Source organism: Lepisosteus oculatus, chromosome 6, assembly GCF_040954835.1.
Source record: "Lepisosteus oculatus isolate fLepOcu1 chromosome 6, fLepOcu1.hap2, whole genome shotgun sequence".
In the NCBI taxonomy this organism is placed as follows: Eukaryota; Metazoa; Chordata; class Actinopteri; order Semionotiformes; family Lepisosteidae; genus Lepisosteus; species Lepisosteus oculatus.
The window spans coordinates 39,084,334-39,107,527 of NC_090701.1; the positions used below are offsets into that span (position 1 = coordinate 39,084,334).

Consider the following 23,194-nt stretch of genomic DNA (forward strand, 5'->3'; position numbering starts at 1 on the left):
CTGTTGTTTTGGGATTTTTCCCTTCCTGTTCTTATTTTAGTTGAACCACACCAGTAGCAGCCTAACAAGAAAGGTGGAAATTTCCATTAAGTGGTGACCTAGGCAGGTGCATTGTAATCCAGCTAATTTATAAATTCTTCTCAAGGTGACCCAGTACCAGACTAAATGAGATGCCAGAGTTCATCCAATCTGGAGTGGTGTGCTGATGTTGGGGGTGGGGAACGGGCAATAATGCAGAAAGTCAGAGGGAGTCACTCCCATGATCCATAGCTGTCTGGAATAAAGCATTTATTGTTAACGTCCTTATACTGCATGTTCAATTCTGTATAAAATAGAGCAATAGAGCACGGCAAGTGTCCATTAAAACCATTTAGGACATGAGTGACCACAAAAGAGATCGAGAATTTAAGGAGTGGACCAGAGAAAATCTTAATGTACTGTATACAAGAAATGCAGGAAAACTAATCCAGTGATATTACCCAGTAATGTAACAATTTTCCCAGGACCCAGTACTGGATAAAGTAGGTCAATGGCTGAAAAATATTTTTTTAGAAATCACAAACATGCATCATTTTTCAAAACAGTGTTAAACATTTTTGCTGATCAGTCCTTTGATAATTATGTCTTGATAGGGCAAATCTGTGGTAATTATCACAATTCTGAGGTGCACAATGCACTTTTATATTTTGACTCTGTACATCTCATCGACTCGTTTTTCAGACTAATGCTAAATGTCTGGAGCTGCAGAAAGTTTGATCTTTCGTATTACCAACAGAGTCATAGAAATGAGCCTTCCAGCTCATGTTCTTGTGTTCCTGGAGGCACTGGTGCAGATGTAGAGTTTTGGATTAGAGCTGGTTAAGGTCTGGGATCCCGAGATGTGATGCGGTACTTCTATTAGGTAGGAAATACTGATAAAAGGTCAGAAAAGGCCACGGAAGGGGGAGGTATGTAAAAAAGAGAGAGAAGCTGTGGAATTTCGCAGTGGGACAGAGCACCAGACTGAGAGCGAAGTTTAAAGGTTTTGCATTCCTAGATTCCTTTTCAAAGGACATTGCTGTTTTTCATTTCAGGCATCTTAATTACCTTGGTAATTTATTTTATGGGTGGCAAATTGCTAACCTTGCTTCAGTGACCCAAGAGTTGCTGAGAGCATGAATCGAATATATGAGCTTCAAGATTAGGGGTTAATTGTATGCTCAGCTCCTGTATATATGTGTCAGAGGACAGACACCTTGTGTTGTGCCCTCCTACACTGCTGTAGTCCGACTGTAAAATCTTTTTGAAGTACTAAATATGTAAGTAGCCATTTTAGCTTGTGTATGAGAGCAAGATTTGTTTTTTTTTATCTGCTTGGCGACACCCTCATCTAGGGTAGCAACACCCTTAACTAGGTTAATGTGGAACTTTGCATGTTTCTTCAGTGAAAGTGGGACTTTTCAATTTCATGTAATAAAAATTTGTTTGTGGCATATTCAATGGCAAAATAGGACATCCCCTCTTCTAGAAAGTCTATATTTATCCCATCTTTATGTCACACTTTATTTTATGTGCTCCTCCAAACTGAGGACACATGCTTTCCATTAAGGCCCTGACTTTTTCAGAACCACATCAAACTTAGGAGGGGTCCACTGAAGTGGGTCTAATTTTAGTCACAAGAAATGACAGCGCTGACTTTGTTAACCGAGTTGATTTTGAGGGGTGTACGCGAAGAGACAGGGCGCTTGCATCACCTGAGAAGAGAAGTCTTGTCATTTCTCCTTCCATTAATGTCATTTATCATGTCACTGCCATCTGAGCTCTTTACGACAGCACCTGTGTCAACAGCAGGGAGGGGAATGATCACTAATCTTGGGTTTGTGTTCAAATTCACTTTCATATGCCATGTGCTTCAGTGACACGGGTCACATCTGGCAGAGTAACCCCATCACTCCCTAAGGAAACTCAAGACGCAAACTCTCTCTTTAGGGGCAGTGCCCTCGATCATTCTTTACATTGTCTTTCTTAGAAAAGAAAAAAAGATAGGACCAATTGAGGGGGTTAAAATGTTTAAAGTAATGGCAGAATCTACATGTGGGAATCAAGGGGCCTACAACTGCTCCATCAAGCTAATCTCTGCGGGTTTTCCCTGCAGTGTAACACACACCACGCTTCAATTTAACCAACTCCTCTCTCTCTCTAGAGGAGTATTCATCCTTTACACAGGATTTACTCGATTATTTGTACAAATCCAAATGATTAACTCTTCAGTTTATGTGAACAGTTTTTTTTTCTTAGCTTCACCACAAGGCCTTGTCTAATTATCAACCTACAAGCCCTTGAAAAATAAACATCTTTAGCTGACATGCTAAACTAGAAATAACACTTAAGGCAGTTTGAGCTCTTGTGCCATCATGTCATCTGAGAAATCCAGAAAACAGTAATCCAGTCTTTTCATTTTCAAGTTTCATTTTTAAGACTTCTTTTTTTCTCTAACATAAAAAATGTAAAACAATATATAGTATCTAAACTATCACTGCTAACTTCACCATCTTTTTAGAATTCCAATCCCACTGCATATTTTACTGAGTACTTTTGACACTTCAAAGCACAACATTTCTTGTCTTGATTGGAAAGAGAAAACAAACTCCCCTTTTCAATTCAAAAAATAATTTTTCAAGTAAAGAATTTTCAAATAAAAAAAATGATTTAAGGTTGTTTTTTTTTTCAGGGGCGACTCAAGGCTTCCAAAAAATTGTGATTTGTAAGATGTATGAAAATAAGTTGTCACTTTTTAAAAACCTGTACCATTTTAAAATAACTTAAAAGGTTGTAATACAAAACTGTTTAGGTGAATTATAACAATATACAGTACATTGTTTCTTAATCAAGCACATTTACAGCTGTACATAACTTGCTTGTAAGACTGTACAGTACATACATTTGTAAAGCAGGCAAAGAGACAACTGGCTCTTACAACTTCTTTTTAGTACCACACTAAACCCATAGCAGCACTGAAACTGCACTTTCTTATCTCTTTTTTCAACACCCACTCAGCTGTCTGAACCCTGTACTGTAGCTGCTGCACTCAATTTTCAAGATATCAAAGCAAACCAACATGAGGAGGCATTTTAAAGCTGAAACCACAAGAGCTTTAGGAGAGTGTAAGGAAACAGGACTTGCTTGATTGAACAGCAAAGAACAGAATTTATTGTCTCGCAACTAATTGCACAGCTTTATTTACAGACTCCCCACATCTGACTTCTTGTTGCCTGGACTTTTTTTGTTCCCCTTGAAAAACTATCACTGTTGCTTTGTTTTCTAGTCATTTTCAGTTTTTGGTTTTTGGGAAGAATCAGAGTAAAGGAAGGACAAGAGTGGTGCTCTTTTTTTCTCCACGCCAGTAATATGTGGCAAGAAAAATAAAACAAAGAGGCCATAATACCTATGGAAGCATGTAATGTGATTAATGATGTTGGTTAACGTATTGTTTTGGTGTAACTGTCATGTTTTAACTGGTAATCTCAGTACATGCATTAAACACTGAGGACTTAACTTTTCACCAGAAGCATTTTTTAACCATAATAGATGTTCATAATATATGGGTATGATGTGGGTATAATGACCTTACCCAGCATGATAAATAAATAATAATTATAGTAGATTTGCTGTCTGTAATCATTTTGTTTGGCCAATAGAAATTTACAGACCTCAAAAAAGTGTGAAAGCTCCCTAAATAAAATGCCTCAAGGACATTGCGATTGTCAAAACAAGAAAATCTAGATTGTAAGAAGGTGCTGCAGGTTTATGCATTAGGCTAATGCTACTAGGCATTACTTTGTCATCAGTCAGTCTTCCTCTGCTTCTGTTTTGACTTGATAGTCACAGTATAAACATGTGCCACATTTCTATCCCTCCTCAGAACTGAAGCTGCAATTAGCTCAAAGCCGTTTTAATTTGTTAGGCAGAGGCATAATGAGAGGGAGAGCATGTGGAAATCCAAAGGAGTGGAAGGTAACGCTCATTTTTACTGTGGCGCGTTCTGTGCGGTTGCCAGCAACTATTGAGGGCTGTTTACGTTCAGACTCCCTCAATGTCCTGTAGCTGGCTGATGCAGCACAGCTCTTCCACAAACATGAGAATCAATAAGAAGGAACAGGAGCCGAGGAGGAGGGAGTAGGGGGAAGCTTGAGAGCTATCGGTCAGGGTGTCCCACAAAGTGCACTGCAGCTTCCTTGGGTGAGGTTTTGAGATACCAATGCTTTGCCGCTATAGAACAAGGGAAAGTTAAAAAAAAAACAACAACAATGTGGATAAGCACAGTTAAGGAACTGGCCAACTGCTCAGCCACTGACTTCCCATACAGGATTGTATACAACAAGCTTCTGTGTAAAATACTGGCTACAGAGACGAACGGCAGTCTGCGTAATGATCACTGAGCAGCCAGCACCATCAACAGTGATATGAGGAAGGAAATAAACAAACCCCATGTGTTTTGTTTTCCAGGGCCAGAGTGCTCCAGAAACTTCACCACAACAAGCGGGGTTATCAGATCCCCAGGGTTCCCCGAGAAGTACCCCAACAACCTGGAATGTACTTACATGATCTTTGCCCCCAAGATGGCAGAGATTGTACTCGAGTTTGAAAGCTTCGAGTTGGAACCTGACACCACCCCTCCTATCGGGGTGTTCTGTCGCTACGATCGGCTTGAAATCTGGGACGGATTTCCTGGAGGTACGTAACTCAAGTCAGAGAGAGTGTGGGTTCGGTGTCCTTACTATTATTGCTGGTTACAGTAGTATTAAGAAGAGTAGTATTTGTGATATTATTACTATTTGCTATACTGTAGCAGTAGAGACAGTAGAATAGGGATTAGGAATCATAGTATCATCAGGAATAGTATTTCAGTATTTAATAAGTAAGTGACACATAACCCCCTTAACCAGAAGCAGGTGAGTTTGTGAGCAAAAGAGGTGTACCTCTGTCAAAAGCCCAATTTATCCCCCAATCAGGAACAGCAGTCCCAGAACCCGACTTCCTTTCCACAACTGTTATTTTTATTGTTGGCTTTTTAAAACAGAACCAATCAAAATATAAACAAGAGCTTAATATTTGCCTTTAAGGGATGATTACCTATCCCTGTGAGTAGCCCATCTTAAAAAAAAAAAGTTTAGCATAAATACTCACACATGATGAATCCTGCATTTAAAAAGAGTGTATCCAGACACTCAAAATGGGTCAATTATCACGGTTGGTTGCCAAGCCATTGTTAACACACATTCCAGACACAAGGCTTCACTCAGGGCACAGCCCTTAATGTGACATAAAACTGCAAAGCTAAAATGCTCTCATCATTAACCAGACCAGAGTCTCACATGTGGACAAGCTGTTCACTACAAAATGTTGTCTATTTGAAGCCATTGGAAATGTAATCATTGGTTTATTTCAAATGTGTTTTTCCATCATATAAGGAGATGCAACTTGAATACTTCTAAAGAAATCTGCAACGAGAAGCTAATAGTTTTAAAGCCACTGACATTTCCTCCTGGTCCTAGACATGTGTTTGTGCTTTCCTGTCATCCTGGACTTCACAACTTAATTTGAATCAACTGTTCACTTAATTTGTCTGTATTACTACTGTTTCCAGGTCTTTACTTATTAATTACCTTTAACACCTGTGCCACTCAAGGATCAGGAGTGAATATCACTGATTTAAGCAAACAGTTGGTTAAAGTACCTGAGGGTAAATTTGCTAAGCTTGATTCTTCAGCAAATGTTTTAAGTCTTCTGTTCTAGAATGCATTTCACGGAAATCTAAACAGAAGCTCGGGGGAGGCCAAACCCTAATCTCACCCAGTTCAGCCAGTTTACATAGAAATATCATGCTTCTTGCTGACTTGCTTGTGTGCCTTTTGTCCCCCCTGTTGGTTTGGCTGGACTACTGAAATGTTTTATTAATAGCACACTAAAAAACAAAACATAGGAGTTCAGATCCTAACAGAAGAAAAGGTGAGAAAGAAGTGAGCTCATTAGAATGACTGGGGGAGCCTTGAATATTAAGAAGGAGGTCAGTGTCACTGCTGTGTTGCAATAAACAATTTACATGGGCCTCTTCTCTTTGGTAACCATTCTTATGTTCTAATAAACTGTTGGCTCCAGATGAAAAGGTCTGTGATGTGTTTCCCATTTTTCCATTCATAAAAAACAATGACTGTGGGTATGAACATTTACATTCATTATAAGCATAAAGCCATACACTGGACTGTAAATCATTTTGTGTGGTTCAAAGCCCTTCCTCATTAATATGATTTTATCACTTTTAGAAACACGCAGTGATTTAGTTCCCAGGAGAATTAAAGGAAATGAATATTGGCAGGCACCTAATTAAATCCCAGAATGGCTGCCTTATCTGGAATCGATGAAGTTTCCTTCTCTGAGTCTCTGACTTTCTTGGCTTTCGATGTGAAGTCGTCAAACAACAACGTCCCAGCCACAGCAGCGAAGGGCCTGCCACACCAGTCGCAGTCTCAGTCTGAGGCCCAAGTGTTTTCTTTAAGGAGATGGCCGGTGGTGACTGGAAAAGTTGTTTGTCTTCACAGATGTTCAGCTGACCTCAGCACGCAGACAATAATGGAATATTTTCTCCCGGTTTTTCTCCCTGCCAAAATAGCAGATCCTGTTTCCCGTTGCCAAGTGCATGTTTGACATTCCTTCCCAACAGAAGCTACTAATGTGCCACAACGGTTTTGAAGTGGTTGGGTTTTTTTTTTACTTTGTTTTCTACTCCTCCCACACCTATGTGAAGAGATCGATGTCAATGGACTCCCAAAATATTTAATTGCAATTCTTGTAAAAGTCTGCTGTGTCTCACTTAAAAAGAGTGATGCTGACTGTGAAGCTCTGTTGCCTCATGTCTGCCTGCCTGATGGACTGTGACTCAGTGGTAATGATTGTAAAGACCCAGCAAGTTTCTCAGTGACTCATGTGTTTGTTAAACACAGTAAATAATCTTTTCTTTGCACAGGTGCTAAATCCAGTCCATAAAGACTGGATGAAAGACTGAATGATATCCACCCTAAGATCACTACACTAAAATATAATATTATCAGATGGAATTAAATCGCTGGCCTAAATATCCGCTTTCTTTAAGTTGTACATTGAGATTCGTATTTATCTTTATAGCATCATAATATAGCAGATGAATTATTTCATTAATAAATGAAATTCGTAACTCTGACTTAACTCCAAGCATAAGCAAAATGCTTAATGTTTTATTGCTGTTTAAAAAGCAAAAACAAATACACCTTCATAGCAAGCAGTAATAAGGATGTTAACTGCACTTTTAGAAATAGAATTTGTGAATTTAATTTCAGCTTTGCATGATCCTAGTCTTTATTACTGTTCCTTTGTATTGTAAAGAAACACAGACATTTAATATCTAAATGCATGAAGGGAGGTTATTTTCATTAAAATATTCCTAGACGGTAATATTTAATTTATAAATTAGTTTCCCTTTCCTCAGAAAAGAACTGAGAAAAAAATCAGATAAATTCCACAGGGTTATCACATTTTCTTACCTTATTTTTTGCAAAGCTTTCAGTTTACAACTTTTATTTGTGAACTGGGACACAAGAACTTTTGCTGAAACTGACTTCTGAGGAACTCCAGCCCCCTTTGTAATGGTTTTATTGGCTACTAAAAATATATTTTTTTTATTTTAATATAATATGTGCCCTAAATGAGGTAGCAAGACAAAATAACAATACAAGTTGTGTCTTACATGCTTCCACCACACAAATATATAGTAACAGTGAAGGGAATGTTGAGAAATGTACTAGAACATTGATGTGTAAAGAAATTGTTAAAGCTGCATATTACCACTGGTGCCACTCAGATCAATATTGCATTAGCACAGAAGGCTGAAGCTTACATGTGACTTGAGAAATTCAATTCCCTTTGTAGCCGATTGTACAGAGCTCCTTTCTACTGAACAGACATTGCTGGTAGAGAGAGGAACACTTTAAAGTTAAAAGAGAAACAGAATGCAAAGTTCACAAAAGGCTCTTGAAAATTTCATGTGGATTCTGAGTCATGCAGATACTTTTAGAGCTGGCTTTTCACATTAAAGCTTGTAGTGTATTTGTCTCAGAATGTTGCTGTTTTTATTTTCTTGTTCATGTTTTTCGATAAGAAAGTGTAGTCTGACTAAGATAACTCTTAAGTCAAACTGGGAGGCTCCTTTCATCATGCACTGCCCATGCAAATTACTTCTTTTAATTAGTTCAGATAAGAGGAGGTGGGGACAGTCACTCTTGAGAGATCACAGGAATTTAAAAACAGTGCCCAGCAGAGAGAGTGAAAAATTTATGACTCCTTTCCTTGACTAAAGCCTAGAGAGAGGTTAAAACTCTATCACTCCAAATTCCAGACATTTAAATATGTCTAATAGGACATGCCATGATTTAGTCACTGTTTATAAATTAGATCAAAGGAAAACTTGGAGTTTATGGTTGAAAAGCAAAGCGGACAACTCAGCTGGTTCTTTGTCTTTAAACACTACCCTGAAACGTGTTTATTAATTACTTCACTACTGTGCTTATGTAAACAGAAAGATTGGAAATTAACAATCTTTACTCCCAAGATCTCCATTTTGTTTAGCTGCATCTCTTAAAGCTCCCCCTGAAACTAAAATCACACAGTCACAATAACGTTGTTTCCTACAAACTTTGCATTGGTCGATTGCAACTAAAAGCTTATAATGGCATCTTGCGTAGACTATGATTATTGCTGTGACAGCGAAAAATGTACAAATGGAAATGGACTATTTAAATGGTTGAAAAATAGAGTCAGGGGATTTGAGTGCTGTATAAGGAATTTTCCAGGGTTACTGAAAGTCTTTCCAAGTTGATTTTTGTCCCATCTCTTTGTCTTCAGTGGGTCCATACATAGGACGATACTGTGGACAGAATACACCAGGACGCATCCAGACTTACACTGGTATTCTTTCCATAACCCTCAACACGGACAACGCCATAGCCAAAGAGGGCTTCTCTGCCAACTTCACTGTCATCGAGAAAACAGTACCGGAAGGTGAGTCTTTTCATATGCTTCTACACAACTTCTGTACACCTACAATTGAGTGACTTTGCTGATAATGCTGATATGAACCTTTATGAAACAAAGCCTACTATTGACATGTACAGACTGACTGGCCTTTTTAATTGATGGTAAAGCATGTATGAGATTAATCTGAGGTAAGGTTGTCATGAAACTTGAAATAAATGAATAATTCAATGAAAACATAAACTACATAAATACTACTATACATCTTGTGGTTTAAAAAATGTTAAGACCCGTACATCAGGCACATTTCACCAAAAGTTAAATAAACCTGCTCTTTACTTTGTCAGAACCAAAATAAGAGGACATTTTTCAATATTGTTGTTTTATGACACGTGATTATTTTCCAAACTGGTATCTTAACTTCCAGTGCTGTCGAAAAACCTTGACTAACAAAATGCTATATCTTTCCTGTGTCTTTTGGATTCTGTTGGGACCTGACCTTTCACCTCCATTTGAAAAAATAGCTAGCTAAACATAAGTAAACCATTCTTAGCTTATAAACTGTCAACAGACAAATTCGTTTTGATTGGATGTTATCAGGAGCAAGGTCTAATTTTCCCAGGGTGGTTCAAAACACCAAGAGGGATTAATATGTATTTTCCCAATGCAGGAAGATGAATCACCAAAACAGACCACAGTGGCGATTTGAGTTCCCAGCAGCCCTGTAGTTCAAATTGCAACAGGCTGAAAACATGAAAATGTGCTTTCAGCTTCATTATGCAAATGCTAAGGACCCGGTATCTTACCTGCCTTTATCAACCCACCTGCATGGTTTTGATGCTCTTTGTGATTTGTTTTAGTTTGTCCATCTTGCAATGGGAAGAATGGAAGGTCAGTAAAGGATAGGAGTTGAAAAAGAAAGTCCATTTCATTCTCTCTTTGTTAGAAGAGTTACAGGTATATATTAGCTGCCCAAACAGAAATTGACAGAATCTGTAACATCTTAACCCATCGGTGTTGGGGAAATAAAGCCTGGTGAAAAAAAAACTAAAACAAGAACTTGAACAAAAGGCAACTGGATGGATCTTGTGTCATCCCTCCCTTTTCTTTTCTTGAATAGCTCAGCAGTCCTCCCATTGGAGTCATTAGGTCTGAGCTCAAAAGAAGCCTCTATGAAAAGAAAAGATATTAAATATAGTAGTCTACAGCTGCGATAACGTGAATGGATCGCAAATTTGAGGAGGAAAAGGATTTGAAATATGGGGGCATTAAGCCAAAAAACAAGGACTAACCTTTTAAGAATTCAAATGCTAACCTAGGGGTCTTCGAATTGCAGTCTTACGCAGCTGAGCTGTGAATCGATGAGCCATTATATAAACTTATTTGAGACTAGTAGCACCGTGCATGGCACTGTTTAAACTGTTTTGTCACGGTGGGGTTTTTTTTTAGGCTGCCTAGCAGGATTGAATGTGAATGGCTCACAGTTAACAGTCCTGAAAAAGTCTTAAAGAAAGCAGCCACACTTGTCTGACTTAAGGTTCAAGAAATGAAATGAGGGTGAGAATCGTTGCCAAGGTGAGGCCAGAGCACCCAATGATCGAGAGTAATCAAACAACAGCCTGTCAGCAAGAAAAGAAAAAGTAAAAAACAGAAATAATTGAAGGCATCGATAAGAGCAGTGACACTGAGGGAAACCGTACCATGAGTGATACAGCAAAATCAATACCAGTCTTCAGCAATGATAAACAGTTGGAGGACTACAGGAAACATAACCCATGTTGTTTTGCAACAGATTAAAATTAGGATACACAGTGTATAAGAAGCTTTTCTCTGTTAAAAGGTGGCTTGAAAATATATGACGAATTATTAAGAGACAAAGTAAGTTCCCCTGACCCCAAAACAAAGTTCCAATGCCATTTCTGCCCATCGAGACTGACTGCACTGAGGAAAAAAGTGTGCTTTCTAAACTTCGTTAAGAATTAAAAACGCCTTCATTAGACCAGACTGCTTCAGTGATCCGAGTTGATCAGCAAAAAAGATTGCCTTTTACAAAAATGCGTCCCATTACTTTCACTTCAAGACTTAAATGGGCTCACTAAACCAATGAGGTAATCTTTGACAAATATTAACAGATACATAGCAGATTAAATGAAATGCCAGATGAATTTATCAAAGATACGTAGAGATTCTTGTATTGATTTTAGTTGATTCAGGGGAGACTACTACCTTCCAGCCTGATCTTGTCAAATCACAATAGCTAAGCAAAGCTGGCCCTGCTCTGTACTGGGACTGAAGGCTTCCAAGGAAATAAAGTTCCTGTTGTAAGGGCCAATAGGTGGCATTGAATGAAGACATTATCCATTAACTTTCTGTAAATCAGGACAGCATCAACAGAAGGCAAATATTATTTCTCAGTGGTTAACTTTATTTTAAACTAACCAAGGTATTTATTTAGTTTGAACCACACTTGTGCTAAGGTCCTAACACTATCATAATTGGGGTGATTTATTAGACAAGTACAACAAGAGCATCTGTACAAATACCAATGCTCTTCCAAACTTTTAGTTCCGTATTAACCTGGTTTTTAGAACTTGTTTTGTTTCAGGTTAAAAGAGCTAAATCTCTTTTGTCCAGAGTTGTGTTTCCCAGTCTTGGTTGGTTCTTCTAGTTTTCATCCCAGGTGAACTTTGGCTCATCAAGCTCTTAACCTGAACTATTTGCTTAGGTTTTTAAAACTCTTTCCACTCTTAAATAGCAGAACAGGGTTGGAAATTAGCATGAAACCTGTTCCAGATGCTAAGTTTCAGTTGTTCTCTCACTTGGTCTGTTGTTTCAATAACTGTTGTTGAATGTAACCAATAGGCCCTTGCAACTCTAAGAATCCTTATTTGGCAGTCATTCTTACTCAGGTCTGCACATCATTAATTGATCAACAGTAAGAGTTATTCGGAAACCTATTAGCCATAATTATCAACCAAGTGGAAAACAGAAGTAATCAATTGGTTCAATTAAGGGTTTGATGAGCTTAATTAATGAAGAACGCAGTCAGAATGAAAGCCAGAAGATGCGGGGGTGTTTCAGGACCTGAACAGGGAAACACGACTGTAGAACAGAGTTCATTGAGAGAATTAGATTCAAGTATGTAAAATCCTAAGGGATAAAGTTAGGGTCAAATCACATGACTATTTCAGATTAGTTGTTAAAATTCAGCAACAAGGACATAGGATCAGAACTGAAAACAAAAAAAAGAAAATTAATTCAGGACAGAGAACTGGCAACAGTTGTTTTTCGCACAAAAACATTGTTGTGAGCTGAAAGAGGCTTGAGCAGCACGGTGGCGATGTGATTAGCATTGCTGCCTCTCGACGCTTGGGTCCTGGGTGCTATCTGCATGGAGTTTGTATGTTCTCCCTGTGTTTACTAAGGGTGTTTCAGTTTCGTCCCACAATCAAAAGCCATACTGGGAGGTTAAAGGCTTCTGGGAATATTGACCTGCTGTGACTGTGTTTGTGTCTGTGTGTCTGCCCTGCAGTGGACTGGCATCCTTGCTGTAAATCAAGTCAGGGTGCATCCTGCCTTGTGACCCTTGCTTGTTGGGGGAGACTGCCTCCCCTGCAACCCTGAATTAGAAGACACAGTTAGAAAATGGATGGATAGATGGATTAAACAGGCCTCCTCACCAGGCAAATGAAGCCCAAATGTTAGGCTTCCTCAAGAAAAAGGCTTGGCAAAACTTTAGAGTTTCTTAGCAACTACTGTACAACCAAGCGAGGAAGATACACAGAATAGCCTATTCTCACTTGCAACCTTTCTTATGTTCTTCTGAATTCGCAGACACTGCAGGTATCTGCTCTGAAACGCATGCCAGACTTTACAACGAAAATCTGAGGGGCCCGTGTATGCTCATGGCTTCAAGAAAGTGTCAAGCTTTAGTCAAACCTGGAGATTTATATTGACTCGTATGCGTGTTTTTTAAATTGCCCCAAAAAATCACCTTGAATTTACCAGGATAAGAACATTCTCACAGTCCTTTATTATACATCAGGGAAGAAATGTCACATGGACTGATATTCCATTGGCTTGACTTGTGTGAGGTAGCACAGATGGCTTCTGTGTTTGTGCTCCACCAACAAGATTTGTGGCAGTGAGCTGCTCTGCACCCATTGACTAGAGTGTGAACTCTGGTCATGGACTGAACCCGGAATGACCTCTCTTTAGAGTAACCCCACATTGTTGTTCCAGTGGATTTATTTTATTTCTAAACACTGTGAAGGAAAATTGTGATACAATATAATCTAACAGGATACAATATATGGTGACACACCAGTTTAGGATACCACTATAGACAGAAATCAAAATGATCCTTACACTTTGTTTTTTTTTTGGGAAGGGGAAACAGTTCCTGGTATAGTATCTCAGTGTCTTTATGGTATCCATAGGGTTAAACCAACAAAGCAGAATTTCTTCATATAATACACTCCCACTGTAAGTCTATTAAACATTTTTTTCTAAAGAAAGACCAGATCAGTTAGACCACACAGCAGCACAATATTTTCACAAGAAGTCTCAGGAGACTCAAATTGCAGATTGCTGTATACTTTGTTAGTGTGCTTCTTTAGCAGTATGTTATTGTATTTATTTTTGGTGGGTTGCATGTTTTTCTAACGATAGATTTCGACTGCATGGAGCCACTGGGGATGGAATCCGGGGAGATTACTTCAGACCAGATTGAATCCTCATCCCAGTACAACTCAAACTGGTCACCGGAGAGGTCTAGACTGAATTACAATGAAAATGCCTGGACTCCATCAGAAGACTCAAGCAAAGAGTGGATACAGGTAAGACTGTAAACGTACAAAGGATAATAGCTATAAAACAAAAGGTACAGAATATCATTGTTGAAGAATGACTTTTAAGATGCCCTTTCAATAACACACAAAGTTAGCAGCAGTTCTGCACTGATAGTTAATAGGCAATGGATGGTCAATGGCATAGATACCAGAGGTTGAAAGAAGCCATACTGTATGATTTCTTGAGGTTTGGTTTAGATGCCACAGTAACCTCTAAAATGCTTTTGTTAGTGGTTATGTTTGCTTTGCTTTTGTATGGTACCTGAAAAGCTTCTTGTCTGGTTCACTGAAGTCAAAAATGGACTCAAGGAGAGTGAGAAATCACTATGTCTCAGAAGACATACATTAAAAGACCTGTTGTTAAGTATTCTTAGTAGGCTGGTCACATGCAAAATAGGGAAAGAAAGAATAACAGATCCAGTTACACAATACTAATAAATCTTATTTAAAAAATGCCCTGCTGGGACAGGATTCATGCTTTAGTAATTGAAAGTCCCTAGGTGTAGTAAAGCCCAAATTCCCCATTTTGCTTCTGACTAGTCTAATAAAAACATATTTAACAACGGGGCTTTTAATCTTTCTTATTTTAAGTATCTTCTGAGAAAAAGTGATTTCCCAGTCTCTTTGAGTCCATTTTTCAACTCCTACATTGCTAAAGACATTGCGATTTTATTCCTTGGGGTGCAATAGTGGGGTCGATTCAAAGGCAAAAACTAAATATTTGCTCAAGGTAGCCATGAGTGGTGTTTCCTTATTACTATGAAAACATTTGCTTCAGTTCTTTCTTACCAACAAATTTAATCAATGGAATGGCCTCTGCACCCTTTGTTAACAGGAGGTCCAAGTTACCCCATTGTTTTATAAAGGAAACCTGAGGATTATGTAAAATAACAATGCATCATTGAGTCATTGAGAAAAAACACAAACACTTGAGTGATTTCCTGTGGGATTACTTTAAAGTCTGAAGCAAGCCTTGCATTCTGGTGATGACATGACTGAAATCTCATAGTTCAGTTGCCAATGCAGTTTTGAAACAAAAGAGTATTTGGCCACAACAAGGTTCTTGTGCCACGTCTTTGAATTGCACTTCTGAGCACACTACAGTCTTTGTGGGAAGAGGTCTTAGATGTTTGCCTGGGATGTGATTTGGAAGTAGGCTCTGTTTTTAGCTCTCTCTTCCTCATTTGTGAAAAACAGGGATTTTCTCACATGTAGAATTTCAGAGTGTCTTTCATGGACCTAAAGTGCACTATGGTAGGGGCTTGGAAGATAACGTCCAGTCCATGTCAATGGCTTTATCTGGGCTCTTAGTTTCAAAGATTTAGATTGTTTCAGGTATATTCCATATAGATCATGATCTATTAATTAGATTTTTTGGTGTAGGCTTAGGAGGAAGCCCAACTCCATCCTTACCTGCTTAATGGAAGGAGGCTTCCAAAGCTGATAAAGATGTGTAATATATTCTACTTGTGTTCTCTGAAATCCCTGTTCCAATCAGCCAAGACTTCAGTTCTCTTGTACATGACCTACTATTTCTTATTTTCTTTTATCTTTTCCCTTCTGTTTTAATTTTCTGTGTTTTATAGTTGTATAATGTGCCAGAAGATATTGATGTTATACTTTAATTTGGAGGGGAAGAAGCAAGCAGAGAAAAAAGTGCATTTTAAAAAATCCCCAAGCAGAAGGCATGTCACATGGGAAGCTTGAGGCAGAAAACAGAGTGAAGTGAAAATTTTAATTTTTGTGGTAAATGCTTTTGATAGCAAGGATCTGTGAAAAAGCCGCATAATAACTCACCTCTAGGGAATCTTGCATCACTGGGTGGTGCATTCAGTAGCTGCTATTTCATATTTTATTGAGCATTACGAATTTTCAAATATTTCCCAAACCTATTTTGCTATTTCAGTCATTTCTCAAGTTGAAAAGAACATCCCTCACGAATCGGCAAAACTCAGAATATAAAGGTTATTTTAACCTCTCGATGTGTTTTGTGTTTCCGTGCAGCAAAAAGGCTGTAGCAGCCAGAGTGTTCTAGGCACGGCTATCTCTTAAAACCAATTAGATGTCAAAGTTGAAAACCGCACATCTGTTTCCAGGGATACAAAAAAGAATCTGTGCGCCTGTGTTTAATTTATAATTTGAAGAAATCTGTTGTACCATGCCCCGTACTCCTAAAGGAGTTTCATTATAACAAGTGCTATTGAAAGAATGCAGTTGTTAATGCAGAGCTGATTGAGTACATTCGACTGGTGCTCCTGCAACTGCCACATGTGGTCAGAATTGCACAGTTCAGCTTCCGTCTTTATTCAAGATAGATATGAAGAATGAATTCTATAATTAATAATAGAATGCTAGACAGTATGCGAGACAGTTATATTATTGATGACTGTCGGTTGTATTCCCGGGCGGTTTCATATTTTATTCAATGCGTCTCCAGGATAGCATTTTTTTAATACATTTTAATGTTGTCTCATTTCATCGCAGCAAGAGGTCAGGAACGTACTCAAGATCACTTTTGTAATAATTAATCACAGGACGTGGTGTGCCACACAGCTGTCACTCAGCTGCATGAGAAAAAATACTTGATATACCAATATATCAAAGTGTGAGGCCTTTCATATGATGTGCTGGCCAAGCGAAATACATGTCAACTTCAAAACATTGAACCAACTTTGGATAACTACCATGTTATTAGAAGTTGTTCGACATGGTTTTAAGTAGCAGAACGCTTCATTTACATTGAAAAGGAATGAATTATTTAAGTGCATAACAGCAGTTTTAAAAAGAAAATGAAATAAGAAGGAAATAAAGCATGTATATACCGTCTATGACGTTCCAATTTTTGTAAGAGACTTTGGCAGTAATAAGACTTGCTCATGTCTGAAAGGACATAGAGTGTGCTGTTGCATAGTAATAACATCATGCCAGAGCATCAGAGTTAGGATAAAAGGATATCTTAAAACAAAGTTATTAACATAGACAGCAGATCCAATCATAGACAAGACATGAATTATGTATTTTGCCTTCAAAAGTAACTGTCAATACTTAAAAGCATTTGAAAATTCTAAAACCATATGGGCCACATAATATGTGGCACACATTTCTGTGCATGTCCTCTTGTAGTAATTACTTGGCATCATACTACAATGTTTTTACAAGCTTGCAAATATTTGTAACAGGACTTTTTGGCTAGCATTATACCACAGCATTACACCCCTTCCTTCTCATCCATGGTTAGGCAGTGTCAGTCAGCCTGGTCTGACAGGGGTTCTCGAAGCTTCCAGAACATTCTCAGATATGCGTGTGTCTTTTCCTCTGTGTCACCCATGGTGTCTCTTCCCAGTTATTTATTCGTCCTGCATCAGTATGGCCAACCTGTAGTCCTTTGTGGCCTTTCGTTGGCACTTTTTATGCTAAAAGTCATGTACCCCTGCCAAAATATAAAGGAAGATGAGCAACAGTGCTCCGGTACTCCGGTACATCAACGTCACCACTGTAGTCACCATCTTATTCGCTATGAAGACATCAATATGTTTATTCGTGTATGGTACTTTAGTCTCATCACTTCTTCCTTAAGATTACTGCACTCCATAACTGTAAAGGTATATCTCTTGTGCTCCATTTCATAATAGAAAGCTATACATTACTGTCTTTTCTGTCAGATTATTTTGTCATTTGGCGCATTTGTGCAGATTTGCACTTTTTTAGCACTTTTAAAGCGGTTTTTTCCTTATCCATAGGACAGAGGACGAGCATGTACATTAATGTTGATCCTCCTATATATATGAAGTTGTTCCTTAATTGTATTATATAAAAATGAATTCAGGTGAATGTCATGTTCTGCTCAAAACCGTAACGTTTTCTTGAAAATTGTGTGTGGTAGTTAGTGCATTTACTTTTCTTACTTAAACAACAAATGTATAAATCTGAAAAAGTTAAGCACAGACCCATAATAAGCTCATATCTGGATTTATTGTGGCATATATATGACTTTTAAGTCTGGAAACTGCTTTGGGTTGAGTGGCCAGATTTTCCCAGGCCTTCTGAATTCCCTTGCTGTCATAAGCAGACATATTTTCCTAAGACAATATGGTTAATTCCATACAAGGGAATCTAACTTATTTTGCTCAGACATTAATTATGAACTTCCCTATAGAAATGGTTCCTCTGAACCCTTGCTCTAAAAACTAGGGAAAAAACACAACTAATGTCAGGACCTAAAATAACGATTGCAGTGATATCCTGTTTTTGCAGGATGTACAAATGTGTTTTCAATTAGTTGTGGTCACTTGAATGCGGCCATGTCCGTTCTCCATTGTTACTGTCGATTAGAGCTGCTAAGCTGCTATTTTCGTCTCACAGTCCCACGCGCCAAGAGATGAGTAATTAAAATATGGCACTGCAATTAACATTGTATTAGCAAAGTCGTTAAACCCGCTTTGTCAGCTATTGTAAATCCTGCTCTTGATAAGCACTTCAGAATTAGATAAGCAGAACCACAGTTGTTTTCCTTGTCAGAACTGCATCATGTGGCTTTTGTAGCCAAGTGGTCTGAAAACTTTGAATCATCAGAACAAACTCACATGTAGCTACACTCATCATAGCTTCTGAAAGTCCTGAAATTTTGTGATAATCAAAGATGGGAGATGAGCAATTGCTCACTGTTATCATGTTTAGGAATTAGGGGATTTCGGTTTCTCCTATCGCGTAAAAAGTGCTGTGAGATATTTAATTCCTACTTGCACAGAGAACAAAAGAATCATTACAGACAAGACGAGGACATTCAGCCTATCTAACCCATTTGGGTTTTAATAGCTATTATCCAACTGCTTGGTGAAAGAAGGCAGAGTATCGACCTCAACAACATGGCTGTGAAACAGTGATAAGTTAGATAAACTAAGCCCATAATTAGCTGAATTAGGTCATGAAGACTTCAGATATCTTCAAAACCTGAGGACTTGGCCATTCTCAGGATCAAAAGAGTGGAACAGTTGTAACCTTTACATACTGTACAATTGCTAAATTCAAAATCCTGCCAGCTCATTTCAGTAGAGTTACATATCTATTTAGGCAGAGCTGCGTTACTCTGAGATGAGAGGGTTATTTCCATTTTGGGGTGCAGCTGTAAAGTTTCTGCATTGTTTAAAGTGCATCGATGCTTGCATTTTAAATGAAAACAGATTCATGAATTGGTTTGTCTTTTACAAAGACTAGCTTGCAACGTGTCCCACAGTTTCTTTTGCTTGGATTGTGTGTAACATATTTTTGTGCCAAGATCTGAACAGTTCTCTAAATCTCGTCAAAGGCAACCAGATGGTATTTAAATTTATATCACATATGAGAATTCCTTTTTCATGATCAGCTTTTTTTGCTTTTGAAAATGTACAGAATATTTCAGCGTGGTCCCAGGAGTTCCCTATTGTTCCTTTAGCCCACACACACAGATGGGTGGCCTTTTTTTCCCACACATAAACATGAAAAAGATAGCTGAAACTGTGGGGCTTTTTTTTTTTTCTGGGAATTTATTAGATGTCTGCCAGTGCAATTATTAGAAAGGTAAACAATGAACTTAGAATTCATTTTCCAAAGCTGGAAAAAAAACCTTTAATTACAACATGGTAAAATGTGATGGCATGTCTGCTGTACTGCTCATAGACTATTTCAGATTAATGCAGTCTGAAACTTAGAAACTTTAATTAGACAGCTCATAAAGTGTCATCTATTAAACTGACAAAGGATGATTGTGTGATAGTGATGAACTCATTTAACTGAACCTATATATGAAGTCATTTGTAATGTAATTGCACACCAGGCTTAACAAGCTGTCCACCAAGATGAGAATAACTCATTTTGTTTCTGCTTCTTCTTGTTCATTTGTCTTTGTAATAACATACTTCCAACATCTGTTGTACTGTGGGTAGACCTTTTTGGTTGTTTCAGTGTATTTATTTGTGACAGAGTGTCACATCTGTTAGCAGAACTGGGTTTCCTTTGGCTGTGAAAATGTTCACATTGGGTTCTCATCTCATCTGTTAGAAAGTTGTGTAAACATAGACGTTGGAAAGTTGCAAAGTTCTGTTACAAAAGCCTTGCCCTCATTAAGCTACAGAAACCTTTCATGCAGTGATATTTTAGAAAAAATAACTTCCTAACTTTATAAAAGCTGTCTGTTCAAGGTGCAGATCATTCCTTCTGCAGCTGAAAAGAGACCTCACCACACATACTTTTAACCTCTTGTAAGTTTGTTTAAGATTCTGAATAACCTGTAACTCCCCAAAAACCCTGTTCGCTCTTCTACATGATATATCAACAAACTATCCGTCTTCCGTGGTTTTGGCTCACTCGCTAATTACATTGACTGAAATGCATGTACCCATGGTCATTAATGTCTTTCAGAACTATCAGTCACATTTGTAGTGTGAGAAGCTTTCAGTTTTGATAACTGTTTGCTTTTTCAAACCTATATTTAAGAAGATGCAAAAATATTTCACTACAGTTCCTTCAAACGTGCCATATGCTTTCTCATTATATTATATAATTTCCTGCTTTGTTACCTTCCTGTTAACAGTTTTCTTTTTCACTTTCTACTACACTGGCCAAGTAAAACATGGTACAACACATTATTCATGTAGAGCACTGTGTTTTGAGCTGGTTCCTAAAACACTGGTAGATGAGCGCTAACTAGCATATTTTAAGGGATCTTTAAGGATATAGGGGGCTGTAAGGAATTTATTCCCAGGGAATTCCAGTAGGTAATCCCAGTAGAATATTTTTTGTTGATTTCTTACTGTATTCAATGTGCCTTATCTATGGCACAACACAGTATACCCCATTTAAAGCTCCAAAATTGTTTTATTTACATCTAGACTTCTGTGTACATTTTAAACCGAACAAACAAGTGTATTAACTCATGATTTTTGAACAACCTGTGCACATCAATATTTCAAACGTGCTCAAAACTTCAGTCGGAAAAGTATTGGCAGAATTACATGCCTTTGGTAATTAACAAGAACATAAGACAGGATACAGACAAGAGGTGACTATAAGCAAGAATTCAAATAATGATTATAGGTGAATCTGAGGATCTTATCCAGTCAGTTATTGAAAGAAGCTGGGATATCAGTTTCAATGGTGTGGCTTGGATGCTTTCTCATTATACTGTTTAATTTCCAGCTTCCGTGCAACAATTTAAAAACTTCTTGCATTACATTTACAAAATCACAGTTCTGAAATGAAAAGGCAAACACCTGTAACCACCTTTAACCTGGAAGTTATAAACACTTCATTACTATAGTCTAACTGTAAAAAAGGGCTCATGTAAACTGCATGAATGGAAATAGCATGTTCTGCCTTTATCTCACTTCATACATTTTCTATCTTTTACATTAAAAGATCATTTAAAGAAACATATTTACTTTATAAGATAGGGATCTGAAGAGTGCTTTCTTGTACTGCTGCTATAAATTTAATGAGAGTTTTTGGTCTGAAAAGTATCCTATCCAATAATACAGTATAACTCAGTAGTGCCTGGGATGCTGACAAATACAGCCATACTAGCTATGAATATTTATGCTGTTTATAAGAAAAACACACTCTGCACTAACACCCTTCTAAAATAAAACATTTACAAAGTATAGAATATGTTACATACAGTAACTCCTCAAAACATCTAAAAGGCCAATCAAAAAAAGCTTCTTATAATGTACCGTAATGTGTCTAGAATCTTGCAAAGAATGTTGTAAAACAGTAAATTACAAAATACTTAATAACAGAAAGCAAAAGGCACAGAGTAGTAGGCAGACTTCTTGAATGAAAAGAAGTTTGAGGTTGCAGGGTCTCTTGCATGACTATAATGGAATTCTCCAGATGGACACATAGATACGTTGGGCAATAACATAAAGTCCCAGGCAGGCCATTAACAAAAGTAACAAAGAAAAGGTTACATATCACTACTGTGTGGGAGCAAAAAGTGGAATATTTTTATAAGATCAGTTTTAAAATGTTACTATTAACATATGAAGCACAATAGCTAGGCACACTGAGATCATCTGAGAGGTCCCTTCTGTGTTTTCCAAGTGTAGAGCACAAAGGAAAAGAGAGGGTGTTATATTTTACTGTAGTGTTCAATAACTTTGACTCACTGCAATTTTAATAGAGAAGCAACCTGACTGGCAGTCTTTAAATTAAGACTTTAGACACATTTTTGCAAAACATAATTAATGTGTTTTTGTGGCTTTAAATGGTGGTAATAAGTGTGATTCTCTGCATTTTATCCTTTTCTCTGTAAACCATTTTGAGTTGACTTTAGCTGAAACGTATATAACATATACTTACATTTTTTATCATAGTTTTGTACAAGTGGTTTACAAAGGATCTTGACCCTTCTTAACCCCACGATTCAAGTGCGTTTTTGTCTATTTAGCAATCTTTTGTGGCTGTTTTGTGTCATTATCTTTTTCCCAGTTCTGTCCTTGTTTGGGAATTTCATTAATTTTGTTAATGTTTTAATTAACACTTGGGCCATTACTAGGACTACAGTTGCTAACCTCATTCGAGATTCACTTTGGCTATATTAGGGGTGTCAATTAGTATTCTAGGTAATCAAATATTATTAGATTGTCCCCAGACCTTGAAGGCTGGTTAAAACAACTGTTTGAACCTATTACTGTACATAACCTCAAGATATGGTCTGTATTCCTTTTACTTCAAATAAAATTACCTTTTGGTTTTCCTTATGGTATTTATTGGTAGTCAGTAAACCTTGTTTACTTTTAGATTTGTTAGAAAGCAGACTATGAACAACACATTCAAGAAATACCCCCAAATTAAAGCAGCTTACTCGTCACACGTTGCTACACAGATACAAATCTCACATTGCAATTCAGGTATTATGCACAAAGGCATGTGAATGCCCCGTACATTGCAATGAATGGTGGTTGTGAAAGCATTATGGAAACAGATTTGTTAGGTCTGAACATGAACCGCTTCTTTGCGAACCCTGAGAATGAACGATCACTATCCAAAATCAGTGAGGAGGAGTGGTTAGAGTCTTCAACTCAAAACTGGATGGTTGTGGATTCAGCTCCCCGGTAGGGGTTCTGCAGTTGTACCCTCGAGCGAAGAACTTCGCTTAGATTGCTTCAGTAAAATGCCAAACTCTATAAATGGATACAAATGTGTGTCGCTTTCAATAAAAGTATTTGTCAAATAAATTAGAAATGATTTTGGAGCATGCTGGGAGCTAAACGTCTGTATGTAAGTAAATGCTTTATGCTTTTCAGTCCTTGTCCTAGTTCAGTGTT

General features: G+C 37.7%; 1 protein-coding gene across 7 annotated transcripts in view; it reads left to right on the forward strand.

Moving 5' to 3' along the window:
- The window catches only part of nrp1a (neuropilin 1a), a 67,423-nt gene that overhangs the window by 19,519 nt on the left and 24,710 nt on the right, over positions 1-23,194 (forward strand). For all 7 annotated transcript variants that reach the window (XM_015338937.2, XM_015338938.2, XM_015338939.2 and 4 more), the window contains 3 exons: positions 4,486-4,713; positions 8,914-9,069; positions 13,714-13,880. In XM_015338937.2, coding sequence (XP_015194423.1) covers positions 4,486-4,713; positions 8,914-9,069; positions 13,714-13,880 — 551 coding nt within the window. The remainder of the gene's footprint in view (positions 1-4,485; positions 4,714-8,913; positions 9,070-13,713; positions 13,881-23,194) is intronic.